Source organism: Grus americana, chromosome 1 (genome assembly GCF_028858705.1).
Source record: "Grus americana isolate bGruAme1 chromosome 1, bGruAme1.mat, whole genome shotgun sequence".
Classification (NCBI taxonomy): domain Eukaryota; kingdom Metazoa; phylum Chordata; class Aves; order Gruiformes; family Gruidae; genus Grus; species Grus americana.
The window spans coordinates 75463124-75477192 of NC_072852.1; the positions used below are offsets into that span (position 1 = coordinate 75463124).

At 41.1% G+C, this 14069-nt stretch overlaps 1 protein-coding gene across 14 annotated transcripts in view; it reads left to right on the forward strand.

Annotated features, from left to right (window-relative positions):
* The window catches only part of ABCC9 (ATP binding cassette subfamily C member 9), a 78903-nt gene extending 65396 nt beyond the window's left edge, over nt 1–13507 (forward strand). For 11 of the 14 annotated variants that reach the window (XM_054823429.1, XM_054823401.1, XM_054823391.1 and 8 more), the window contains 9 exons: nt 92–193; nt 3005–3125; nt 4105–4235; nt 4828–4906; nt 7902–8010; nt 8247–8350; nt 9062–9195; nt 9559–9621; nt 11777–13507. In XM_054823429.1, the coding sequence (XP_054679404.1) occupies nt 92–193; nt 3005–3125; nt 4105–4235; nt 4828–4906; nt 7902–8010; nt 8247–8350; nt 9062–9195; nt 9559–9621; nt 11777–11914 (981 nt within the window). In that variant the 3' untranslated portion in view covers nt 11915–13507. Of the gene's footprint in view, nt 1–91; nt 194–3004; nt 3126–4104; nt 4236–4827; nt 4907–7901; nt 8011–8246; nt 8351–9061; nt 9196–9558; nt 9622–10773; nt 10954–11776 lie in introns of all 14 variants that reach the window. The other 3 variants (XM_054823372.1, XM_054823484.1, XM_054823493.1) reach the window with 1 other exon arrangement.
* Nucleotides 13508–14069: the final 562 nt, after the last annotated feature.

The window sequence follows — 14069 nt, forward strand, 5'->3', positions numbered from 1 at the left end:
AAAGCGAACCTGCTCTGCAACTAAAGAAATTTTCTTGTTGCTGCATTTTAATGTTGCCTAGAATCTTACTCTCCCCCTTCTCTTGTTCCAGGATTATCTCGGTGCATGTATAGTTCTGACTGCAGCTGTCACTTCCATCACTGAAGGGCCTAACTCGGGGTTTGTGGGGCTGGGTCTCCTGTATGCTCTGACGGTATGTACCAAAGCAAAGCGTTAAGAACTTTCAGACCAACATACTCATTTTATAATATTTTTAAGAATATATATATGTGATTATCTTCCAGCTTTCTTAACTTTGAAAAAAACAATCTTGCAAATAATGGATTCGAGCCAAAGTTGAGAGAGTTCAGGGCAACTTGGACTTGCTTCAGGTTTTATGAGCCAATTAAAAAAACACAACCATTCCCAGGCCCTGTGTGCTCCCAAGCAGAGCAGGAAAATTAAAAATGCGTAAGAGGACCTGCTGTGCACTCTGTTTTGCACAACACAGTGTTGGTTCTGCCTGTACATGGTAAACCTGCCAGAAAATACTATTCCACAGGCTGTCATAACCTGGGTAATCTTTAACCAAAGACCAAATAAAATAATTGCTGGAAAACCAGAAATACCAGTTCTACCTTTGGAGGGAAACTACTGGGATGCCCAATATTGTTCATGCAATTCTGAATGGACTGGGACCTTTGGGGCTGGTAGACATGGTTCATTGTGACAGGTAGCAGTAGGAAAGCGGAGGAGATGGAGATAGGAACAACAAGATTTTGGTGGCATACTAGCTGATTCATTTTGACTCTGTCGCTAGCATTGAGCTATTTGAGCTGAGCCATGGAGAAGGAACAGTGATTTAATGTACTAGGCTGTAAGACAGGCTGAGAGCGCATCATGAGCACAGAGCGAGTACGATCACCATAGAGAGTAGAAATATCACTGAATTAACCACGGGAGCAGGGACAAAAGCAGGATGAGGATAGCGGCAGGAAGAATGTTTGAAATCATGGCTGGCATGGCAAAAATCTGTCTGCTTTACAGCACTGGTATGAGGGAGGGATATGGGTATGGGTCTAACACCATGAGTTGGCTTTGCATGTAAATGCTGGCGAGCCTATGGTTACAACACAAAGTTCTCGGCAGCTGCCGTAGGGTGGCCTTAGATCCCCTTTGTGCCGCTGTTGCAGCAGTGTGAGAATCTGCCAGCAACTGAGAATCAGTCCCAGTGCTTCAACTTCACTCCGAAAACATTCCTCGTAATCCTGCTTCATTAGCAGAGATCTGGAAGCGCCAAGATGTCTGCATCATCTTTGGCTTCTTTGTATTTAGTCTGTCTTTGCAAACAGATCATTAGCGTAAATTAGGCATGTGCTGAAGTCTGGCACAGCAGAGGAAAAACCGCTGTAGTCACCAAGTGATTACCTGTCTCTCTCCTGCCCCACGATAACGCTGATGAAACTTTGAATGCAGTTGGATCATTACCTGTGTCCCCTGGCACAGGTTTTTGTATCATTGCTCTTTGGAGCTAAGATGGGCCTGACGTTTGGACCTGGATGAGAGCAAACTGTTTGTACCAACATTGTGTTTACAGTAGACATCCATAAGCTTATTCTCTCCCCTTGTATAAACACCGCCAACTCCCTTGCACAACTGCGATGAAGGTTGAAATAATGACTAGAGCCTTTTGGATGCCAGGCTCTGTTATCAAATCTGCCAGCTCTCTGATTGCAGCCTGCTACTCTGCAAGCAGCAGTTCTGCAGAGTCTTTAGCTTATCTGCAAATGTACCCATTTCCGTAACTTCCCGACTCAAAAACTGGATGCAGAACAAGTGGGTTTCTGAACAACAAAGAAAATACTTCACCCTACTCCCTAGAATAATTCTGTCAAGGATAAAGCAAGCAACTAAATCCTCTAAATTGACAACAAATCTTATTGCTGAATCTCAGTAAAAAAAATATAATGTATGCCTATTGCATCAGTATTAGGTAAGTGGAAAAGAAGTGGGTCTGGGTGATTTATTCATAATACATTTCTTATTTGGCAAATTCAGCAGATCTCCCACAAATAAATGACAAAATCTTTCTCTCAATGTGTTTGTGTACAGGATGTTTTCACTGTCTGTTTCTAAACATTTATTCAGGCATGTAAAGTATCGCAGTTTTTAAAGGTGCTTGGCAATCAACTGTTCCTGGTAAGATCAGTGGGGTTTTTTTTCAGATGAGCACCTAAATACAGACTTTAGAACCTGCATTTAGGAAATTGCTTTACAATTTTCAGCCTTAAATAGTCAGGCCTGGCTAGAGATCAGTTTCTTTAAGCTACTGGGTATTGTTAGACGAATTATCGACTATTATCTACTACAATGAATACCTTTACTATCGATTAAATCCTTTTGCTTACAAATGGGATTAAAAACCAAGAAGAAAATACCATTGAGCTGATAATGCATTATTTCTCGCATATTTTTATGCTAAGAACCTCACATTTTCCACAGAGTAATAGAAATGAGTTATCTAAATATGCACAGAAGGAAACAGAAATGAAATGCCCGTTGAATCTTTTCAATGTATTTGCAAATAGTAAACTTTCTTAACCTTTATTTGCAGTCTTTGAAAGATTGAAAAATGCAGTATTTCCAAACAGTGATTTTTTTTCTGTGTTCGTGTGCTTAAAGAAGATGCCTTTCAGTACTGATTACTATTAGATGCTGAGAACAAGAGATTCCCTTAATCAGTCACATCTTCAGACTGTAGGTACAGCCTTTCCATAGTTCTCCTTCAAAAAACAAGGATGAGAATACCGAACACTAAATTACTATGTCAGGGTTGTTTGTATTGGAGTATGACTGGCTTATTACATATCTGATGCTGTTGCACTGAGTCTTGAACGTCAATAAGAGACCCACAGTGCTGAGTCAGGCCAACGACTATTACAAATTTATCCAACCTTTATTCGCAAACAGGTAGGCGAACAGACAGAAGGCTGAACCCTGTCCTTGTTTTCATTTTGTGATGCAGATAACCAACTATTTGAACTGGGTGGTGAGGAATCTGGCTGATCTGGAGGTGCAGATGGGTGCAGTAAAAAAAGTGCACAGCTTCTTGAACATGGAGTCGGAGAACTATGATGGCTACTTGGGTATTGCACTCTAATCTTTTTGGGTTTTAATGTGGTAATGTGAAAGCACAGTAGCCTCGGTCATGTAAAATGTATAACGAAATCCATTCGCATTGTCATGTAGGAACTCCCACTGATCTTAGTGACAAGGATAGACAAAAGCCGCTATAAGATACATAGCCCATGTTAGTCAACATTAAAAAACCCCTACCAAATGCCAGGGAGCCAAAGCATGGCCCTGTAGGACAATCAGAAAGTACGAGGGCACGGTTATAGATGGGATGAACAAAACATCCATGTGCCTGTTCAAAAACCAAAAATATAGATAAAAATTAGAAATGCATCATCAGTCACATGCTTCAAAATCTCTGGTCTTTGCAGCAAAAGGGAACTACAGGACAGGGGCGTGTTAGCAATTGGACCTCAGCAAGTCTTCCCTGAACTGCACGTTGCTGTTTATACTCCCCATATTTCAAATTGGCTTTGACTGGTATTTTAGATGTGCTTGAAGTGCAAGGCCAAAAAAGCTCTCAGGTTAGCAAGCTTCCCTGGAAAGTCAAGCCCATTAGTCTGGAGACAAAACCTGCCTGCGTATTTGCAAATCAGGATGAAATATGAGCTGTGATAATGTCAACAGCTCATGTTGTAAGGCAGTAACAACATCCTTCCTTGCACTGCCCTTCCTGTGCCGGTTACTGACCGAAGAACATGTTAACACTGCGCCGACACTACATTCTTCTCTGCTCGTTTGGCTTCTCCCGTTTCATTGCCAAGAGCCACTTTAGCATTTGCCCTCTCGTCTTACGTGTCAAGATCTGGGAGCTAAGTGCTAACGTGCCTGCCCGGGCGTTCCCAGCTCTCCCTCGGCAGGGAAGAGGAACTCTGTTTCTTGAGTGGCTTCAAGACGGTCCCCAGGCAGGAGAGAGGGGGAAAGGGCAATGTCATAGAGGGTGACCCTCTGATAACATCATGTTGATTTGGTTTTCTGTAACTGTTTCAGATCCCTCGCAAGTCCCCAAAGACTGGCCACAGGAGGGGGAAATCAAGATTGAAAATTTGTGCGTTCGATACGAAAACAACCTGAAGCCTGTTCTTAAGCATGTTAAGGCATACATCAAACCAGGACAAAAGGTACCGTGTCAAGCAATTGCCTATCATCCTCATTCTGGAGCAGATCCTTCCTTATTGTGTTTTCTTTTCTAAGGTGCAGAAGAGCAAGAATAACAACAATTTGCAGTGACAGCTATATACATTGATGGTCCTCTCTGAGGTCCCCGGGCATGGGTCAAGAAACTTATACTGATGACATCTTATTCTTGGCTGGGATCAGTTTTCCCTCTGAGAGTCCCACTTCTTTCCAAGTCCATCTCCCTCACATAGAGTAAGCCTAGGTGGCCAGATGACATTAGATGAACACCAGACTGGAACTGAGTAAAAATGCAGGAATATCTCACATTTCAGCATATAGTGTCGTTGGAGTCCAGGTCAAAATGCTGAAGCTTCAAAAATGTTTCTGGGGCAAGTCCTCACGATCTTGAGAGGCAGAAAAGAGTAGCGTGCTTGCCATGCTCTTTTTGGTTTTTCCCTGGTGTCTGCCACTGGCCATTGGGAAGAATCTTTCTTCTCACCAGTAGGGCAGTCCAGTCCAGCTTTCCCAGAAGGACTGCAAGTCTGATTTACAGGTTCCCTCCATAAGTAAGTAACATCTTGCTTGCTTTTGCAGGTTGGGATCTGTGGTCGTACTGGCAGCGGCAAGTCATCCCTGTCTTTGGCGTTCTTCAGAATGGTGGACATATTTGATGGTTAGTTTTCACTGGAGTATGTTGTCACTCCTGACCTGCTCCCCCCTCATTTCTTCAGAAGCAGCAAGGAGACCTTTTTGATAGTTTATATCCTGGCTCTCTGGCTCAGAAAAGACTTGATTAGAATGGGGCTTGTTATGCCTGATCCTTCAAAGTACAAAGTGTCCTATTGTGAGTAGCACTTGGCTCTTCCAGGAAATATTACTCACAGGTTATACTTCTAATTTTTTTAATTTTTTTTTTGCGTATGCTTTGACAAAACAATATACCATTTTTGAGATCGGAGGAAAAAATATGCAACTCTCTGGAGCCTCTAAATTTCTCCCTAAAGAATAACTACATTAAATTATGATAGCTGTCAAAATGCTAGTAGAATAGAAACTAGAACTTAACAAGTCCATTCCCTTGATATTTGTTTTTTATTTTATTTTGGTTTCCCACAACTATAGCAGAAACTGACTAAAGGTTTTGGAAACATTTTGCTATGTTTTCACTCCTGCAGCATTTCACTCTCTCAGCTAATTGAAATGAACTGGTATGTGGCAATATGCACCCTGGTATTTAAAATACGTATACATGTGTACTGTTGCAGGAATATGGAAACCTACTGGAAAGTCATCTTTTTGTTTCAAAGATTTCCATCTTTCTAATTTAGCTTTTGTACATCGACTGTTTGCTAGGGAAACTCCAGTAGGATGTCAGAGGATAAGTAAATCTGATGCAGCTAATACTTGCCTTTGTTGTGGTTCTGTGCCTATAGGTATCTACGGTAATAGGTTTCTGATTCATGCCCGTGATTCATGATTATATAAATAGTGCAAACAAATAATAGTGGCCATAAACAAATGGCCAGTTTTAAGTTTCCTTCTACTTTAATCTTCTTTCTGTATCTTTTCTTTCTCTGTTCCTTCTGTATCCCTGATTTTTCCCAATGGGAATGCCTAAGTCTTTTCTAATCAAGCTCTGTTTATCCTTTGTGCATATCCCTCTCTCTCTGTCAGCTAGACCCATATTTGGCCTCTCTGCTGGTCCACTTCTGGGTGGAGTCCTGGCTCTAATAAAAGTTACATAACAAGATTTCGAGTAACTTTACTGGAGCCAGATTTCATTCATGTCGTCCATCTTGGTTCCTTATGGCTCTGTTGTTTCTTTGAATTTGTATGTGTTCCATGTTATTCCCCTACTCTCACTTCTTTCTTTGTTCTTTACTGTTTCCCTTTTCTTGCCATCTGTTCAAACCACTTCTCATTTCTCTTCTGTCTTGCTTGGCCATCCCTCTTTACTTTCCCAATTTCCCAACTCCTCTCTAATTTACTTTTTTCCCTTAGGTCTCCTCATCTGCTCTTCTCTTTTCCTTGAACACCCTGGCTTTTATCAAAAATGCATTCCTCTATTCCCAACGCATGCCATATTAATTTTTCTCTCGTTAGTCCACCTCATCTTCTGCTAACCTTCTCTCATGTCCTCATTTGTGAAGAAAAGGAATTGCTTAAGTTTATGCAACCACCGATGTCTCATCCTGAAGTTTTATGACCTGATTCAGACTTTCTGAAAGTCTGAAAACAATTGGACTTCTTTGCACTCTATGGATGAAATCTTGGTTCCTCTGAACTTCTAATAAAAGCTTAAGACTAATGGTAGTCCAACTAGGTAGTGATTAAGTCTTTCATCGGAATAAGGCCACATAGAGTAACCTGCAAGATGCAGTTACCATGCCAGTTGGGAATGACAGAAGAGGCATACGGGCACAGCTTTGACTATCCATGTATTTGCCAGTTCACGGTTAGTTTCTCACTGTTGGGAGAGAGAACTGATGAACTTAATGTTAGGTACTTCTCAGGGCTGAGTGCAGCTGCCCGGTGAAGTAATCCACAGGGAAACTGCAGAAGTAAGCCTGATGAAAATACCCCTTACCATATCCTCATTCAGTTTGCCCTGGCCCATCCCTTCCCCATAACCCAGAGGAAGTTTCTGCGTCCAGGGAAAGTCAGCAGGGTCAGTAGTTCCTGGCTTTTGTTTGAGGATTCAAAGGAAGAGATTCCTTCTGCCTTTCTCACCCTCTTCTACTTACAGAGCAGCCGACTGGTTTCTCTTGTATGTTTCCCCCATCTCCCTCACCTGAATTATCAGCAGTTGCCACACCCAGCACATCATAAATCAGATTTTCAGATGATATCCATATGGTCGTTGACCTGAAGTAGGGCCTAGAAAAGGAAAAATCCTCTTACTTTACCAAGTATCCCAGCTGTTGCAGCAGCTTCTTGTAGGGGAATGAACTACTAGGTTAAGGAGTGATTAATGTGACTGCTTCCAGTAATCTTACGTTAGCAGAACAGTATGTGGCTAAGTCACAACCAAATACTTAAATGAAACGAGCTGTAAGGACCAGCATGAATGGTACTGAAATGCCTTAGAGTAGGTCATCCTTTTTGTTTTTCTGAGCTGCCTCCTGTTAAAAAGTTAATGCTACTCCATTCCTTCTAGAGTTCAAAGGATACTTTTGGGTCCTGATGTATGGATTGCAGATACGTACATATGCAAAAGAAATTGTGCACAATCTCAAATTAAATACCTTCTGCAACTGTTAAAGTGAAGGGAAAAAGAGAAAGGCACAGGACGTGGCTAATTACAAAAGTTGCTCTTGTTCTCACGCTGTTTGGCTGTAAAGCTCAGGTTGCCCCATAATAAATTATCCTTCTGGTGCTATCATTAATTACATAACATGGAAGCCACGTATTTCCTTTAAGGGAGGGTGGGGGAAAAAGAAAAAGGAAAGAGAGAAAAGCACTAATAAGCTGGGTTCCCTCTGGCTTGTGTTACTACATACATTCACCTTCCCCATGGTTATACGACAGTGCTGAGAGATCGCAGAGGCACACTGCCTCACCATCTGGAGCCCAGGCCCAACTAGCTGTTTTGTCTTTCTGCCTGCTACCTACAGATCACACGCTTTGTGCAATTCCCTCACATGTCTTCTGCATGGTGTTTTAAACAGGGAGGATAGTGATTGATGGAATAGACATCAGCAAATTGCCTCTTCATACTCTCCGTTCCCGACTCTCCATTATTCTCCAGGATCCAATATTGTTCAGTGGCTCCATCCGGTAGGTGTATGCCATCAGGGGGTGACAAGCAGCGTTGCATGGCGTGTTTGTGATGGGCGCTGTAGAACAGGAAGGGATGCAAAATGGAAGCAACCTTACTAGCTCAGTCCAGTCTATCTACGCAGTCTGTCCAAGGGAAGTCAAGTGAGAGACAGAATGCCAAAATGTTCCTTTACAGAAGACCCGAATGAACTGTAATTGCAGTTACAAGACTCCTGTTATGGTTTTCTTTGCAGCTTTAATTTGGATCCGGAATGCAAGTGCACCGATGATAGACTCTGGGAAGCTTTGGAGATTGCTCAGTTGAAGAACATGGTCAAGTCATTGCCAGGAGGCCTTGGTATGTCTGAACCAAGTCTGTAGGAACATAGGCCAATAATGAAATTACGCATGCACGAGCATCCACACATATAAACAGATACATGGGATCTTTCACTCTAACCAGCATGCAGGAGTTGACAGGCACCTAATGAGTATTCTGTCTCTACGCTAGAGAGAATATTCTTACTAAAAAGCTGAAGAGTAGTCTGGTTTTCCACTCATTGCAGAAAAATTCTGCAGCAACTCAGCATCATACTGGGCTGACTAGTCAGCAAAGGGTTAAAAAAGAGCAGTTTTACCTCCACTCCTTCAGCAGAATCTGGCTCTGCCAGCAGAGCTGTAGGTCTTGTCTAGAACACTGATGGAGCATTTTCCTTATCATTTCAGATCTGGTTCATGAAGAAAACTCACGTATTTCCTTCCATATTAAGTGTATTTCATATTACTAAGATACTATCCTGCAGCCTACCAGATTTGCTGTTTGTGCCAACTATTTGCTTAATGATGTATAGCTCCTTTCCCAAGAAGCTGTGCTCACTTTTCTTCGTATCACTCCATTGCAGTGTTCAGTCAAGATTATGCTTATTGGCTTTTACAGGGATTTTGCTTGACCCTGGAACTGTGCGCAAGCAGAGCTTTCACGGTGCCCACTCAAAATCACTCGGTCCTGACTGTATGAACGTACAGCATTTCAGTGGTGTGACATTCAAAGTAACTGATTTTATTACAGATGCAATGGTGACAGAAGGAGGAGAGAACTTCAGCGTAGGGCAAAGGCAGCTCTTCTGTCTGGCCCGAGCCTTTGTCCGCAAGAGTAGCATTCTCATCATGGATGAAGCCACAGCATCTATTGACATGGCCACAGTGAGTATAGCAACTAGCATCATCGATGCATGAATCTACGAGGAGGCATCATCTTCCCTCAGCCACGAGATCTCTTTAGTAGAGAAAACTGACAGCTTTTTTGCTTTTCTCTTGTGTTGTTTCAGCTGTTTCTGTTGATGTGTTTTGGGGTTTGATGCCTATAGTCAGGGGAAAAAAAGACTAAATGTTTTAGAAAATCCCTGCTTTCACCAATCTATCTGTACAGTGGCATTTCATTACTGAGAATCTGGTGTGCAGATCAGAGATAGTATGGAATATGATCTTCTCTCCTATGTGCTTGAGGACACATGAATTAAAATGTAAAAGGAGGAAGTAACTGAAGTAAGCCTTTTCCTTTGATAGGAAAACATTTTGCAGAAGGTTGTGATGACTGCCTTTGCAGACCGCACAGTTGTAACAATAGCGGTAAGTACTGATGCCAGCAAATGCTCTCTTTCCTCATTTCCCAGGCACTTAATCTTGCCTTTCGCCAGTTAAACATCACTACATAAAACTAACAACATCACAAAATAGAACTAAAACACAAGGTCAGAATATTCCCAGATACTAGAATGAGTCAAGACGCATACTATCAACCTGAAATTTTGCAGTAAATGCTATCTTGCAAGGGGGCCAAACTAAAACACATCTGAAGAAGGACTTTACAGGCAACTTCAGCCTCTACACCGTCTCCAAGAAAATCTGAAGTCATTCTCGCTAAAAAATTGAAATCGAACCCATGGGTTAAACCATTATTGAAAGTTGAGTCAAAATCTAGATTTGCATTTTGGCTCTGAAGTCTGTGCATGTGTGGTGTCTACAATCATGGCATGGATTTATAAAAGGAGCTGAGATTTCAAAAGCTTGGTGTGGTTTCTCAAGTTGGGTTATCTTTCAGAATAAAAAGTTGGTTTTGCGATAAAGGTTTTAAAAATTGCTATCAATGGGAATTGCTCAAAAATTAGTATCTGTTCAACTAAGGGTTTCTGATGGTTTTTCCTGTTTTCCTGCCATTTCTAGTGCCCCAGAGTTCCATATATTTGTCCAGGTGTGTACGTGTATGTGCATACGTATACATGCATATGCACCTACACACGTACACAGTGTTCCACCTTGTGACGGCAGGCTTACTCAACAAACAGATGTTCTATCCATGAGATAAATACGTGTTTCAACAGCTGTTTCATTTGCTTTGTCTGGAATCTAGTCCTGCGGTTAGAGGTTAGAGTTATACCTCCTGGACTCTGGTTTCAAGCCTGTCAGTGACTAGTTTGTGTCAGGCAAACCACTTAACCTAGCTCATTTACAACAGGCTCTAAGGTTCTTGGATGTGTAAATGCTGAAGATGCTAGCAGTAAGCACATTCTCCTTCAGTTACATGCCATTCAAATTTTCAGTATTGTCCTTCTGACTGGAATCTCACTTTTCTTTTGCTTTGCCTTTCCAAAGTCGGTGTCTGAAGCAAAATGGCACATGTTAATATTTAACTTTCCTCACAGAGTTGGCTTCATTTCCCTTCTCTCTTCATTCACAGCTGATCCTTCCTTCACCCACTTGTTTTTCTTCTCTTTTTTCCAGCATCGCGTATCTCACATCTTGGACGCCAATATTGTCCTAGTCCTTTCTGAGGGCTTTCTAGTTGAATGTGACACTGCCTCAAACTTACTCCTCAAAGAGGACGGCCTGTTCACCACTTTGGTGAAGACTCACAAGTAGACTCTCTCAGTCCGCACTGCTCACGAGACTTCTGGCTCTTTGGTAGTTATTTTTACCTCTTTAGTTTCCTTTCACTCTGCTTCCTTTCTACGGCACAACTTCTGAGATGGCAGTGCAAGAAGGTGTTTATTGTGTTGTTTCTGGGTTTGCTTAATTTCATGACTATTTATCCTAGTCATATTGAAGTAAAGCTTAGACTGCAGCTAACATTGAATCTACAATGTCAAAGGAATCCACCCCATAAACTAATCCCTGACCTTCAACCTATATAGTGAAATATCACACTTTTAGAGTTCACCCTGTCTATACCTGACTGGCTGTATTCACACGGCATTGAAACCAAACTCAGTCTGGTTTCATTCCTGTTGCCTATGGGGATAAAGTATTGCCTGTAGCGCACTCAAATTTAATCTCAGAGGGAACTAATTGATTTACAGGAGGAGACAGCCCAGGAGTGCCCTAAGATAGAGGCAGAGCAGTCAGGGTAGAAGGACCAAGGAGCGGAGCAGGACGCTAAGCCACCTGACAATGCAGGCATTCCCAGGATGTTTCTCGCCCATATTTCCTAAAGGGAAAGATGTATTTCAGTGATGTCATAGGATTTATTCCAACAGCTGTGCCGTCCATAATGGCAATTAGCAGACCGAAAGTGAAGCGCGTGCATAAGTATTTTCAGGGTTGGTGCCAGAGGCTGTAAAGTAATTTCAGATCTCTTCAGGTTAAAGATATAGTACAAGGACCTCCAAATACCACTGTAAACAAGGACAGCCTTTCACAAACTTGGTATGCCTTGCATTAGGCCCACTAATGAACTGCAGTGAGAATTATCATAATGAAAACTTCTGTGTGCTTTTCTTTATGGCAGCATCGTGTTCACACCATCCTAACGGCAGACCTGGTCATCGTCATGAAGCGAGGGAACATTTTAGAATATGATACGCCTGAGAACCTACTTTCTCAAGAAGACGGCATCTTTGCTTCATTTGTCCGGGCTGACATGTGAAGAATCACATGATGCATTTTAATGGCTTATTTTTAAACAAATGAAATGCAAATATTTTCTATTCGATGTAAGATCACTTTTATCTTTTTTTTTTTTTTAGAGCTTCTTTCTTCACACTTCCATCTTCCAAAATAATAAAACCTATTGCAATGCATGTATGCCTCAAAGCAATAAAAATGTCACTTCATTCAAAAGCTATTAAACTTCACAATCACACACATGCACACAGAGGCAGAAGTTTTCATTTCCTGGGAATTTGGCATTTTCCTTAGATGTTTTAGTGACTTTATTTTCTTTTATAGAGAGCAAAAGAATGCACTGCTTTTATAAACTGCATATGTTATGCTGGAACCGGCCATCAAATCGTGCAGTTTGTCAAGGAAACAAGAGATCCCCAGAAGCATTGTGTCCCCAGAGGGGAAAATTTAAAAAAAAACCAAATCCAAACCCATCACACTGGGGGCAATCTGCTGCATTCCAAAGGCATAAACTTTCCTCTTCAAGTTGTAGTGGAGGAGCCGTGAATGACGGAAAGGAATTCCATCAGAAATAAGGAAATTTTTCCTGTCCTTCACTCTAGTTCACACACGATAGTTGGCACAGTACTATTTTTCAGTGCAATGATGGCTTATCCCTACAGCCAGTTCCTAAATCCATATTTGTTCTGCAGACTTTCCTCAATCAAAGATGCAAATAATCTTATAATTATGCATGCTTTGATAGACTTATAGAGGAATTTTGTACAGTATCTTAAGACTTTGTATTAAAAATAATCTGAATTTATAAACTTGATATTAGCCAATCTTTTAAACATGTCCACTAAAATATTCTACCTAAACCGGCATGTAGTTAGCCAAGCACTAATTGTTTTGTATGTCTTTAGTCCTTCACATTATTTTTTATCCTGAGACAACCTTTTGTTTCCTTTACATGTTTCTAGAGTATCTCTAAATCAGATCCAGTCTAAGAAGGTATGATTTTTAAATTATTTCTGTATCTTCAAGAATTTAGGTGCCTTTAGATACATATTTACATCATGCAGCTTTGAAAAAGTTGCCTGCACTTGACTAATGCGTATGGCTAGATTCTGAACCATGACAACTGCACAATGGACAGTAAACTTCCAGGAATTTCACAGACATACTTCCAAAGGCAGAGCTTTTAACATCAGCTTCACTAGTAGTATTTAGGAAGAACACGAGGTACACTTCAGCCTATTCCTAGTGTAATTAAAAGAGCATAAGGCACAGTACTTAGCAAAAAAAAAAAAAAAAAAAAAAAAGCTATGAATTTTGGAGAAGTTGTAGGACTTAAAATTGGGATTACATTTAGTCTGGTAGTGTATAAATGATACAGTGGTTTATCTTCTTTTTTTTGGTTTGGTTTTTTTTTTCCATCTTAACTATTGGGAATAAAAGCTGTGTGACACAACTAAAAAAAACCCTCAGTCTTGAACATTTTATGATGGGAAGTACTTCTGTGATTTCCCTGTCTACTGCTGTGAAATGTTTTTGCTCTTTTCTGGATTAATTCCCTGTGTTGACCTTTGTCATACAAAGAAAATAAAAAATAAAGCAGATGTTTACAGCGGAAGCGCATGTTGTTACACAGATTTCAGAGCCAAAAGGCCAAAATCATTCTTGATTTAATTTCATTGTCTTCAGTGAAAAGCTAATTAGATTCATTGCTGTCAGACTCAGTCACTATGAAGATGAAGTATAAATAACTTTGTTTATCTGTGTATCTTTAATGACGATGCGATCCTGATTTATTTTAAGTGGTGCCAACCAGTTCAGAGAGATCCTGGTTCCCACTACATTAAATGGCTGCCATGGGCCTGGGATTGTGTCATATATCTTGTAGTACTTAAGAGGGGTCAATAATTAGCACCTCTTTCCTCTTACATTTGTTCCAGAGCCATTACAGGTGTAAGAAGCACCTTCTTCGCTCATCCATCCCTCCAGAGCTATAGAACTTACCACTGCTGTTTAAACATGTAGAAAAGAAAATACATTATGGGATGAGAAAAACCCACCAGCATGCTTCATTCATTTTGATGGAGGCACGCAGGAATCCTGGCCCTAGTGTTACGTTAACCACGGTCAAAGTGTTTGATGATCATTGTAGCGTATCCCACAGCTGCCTAGCAGGTTTC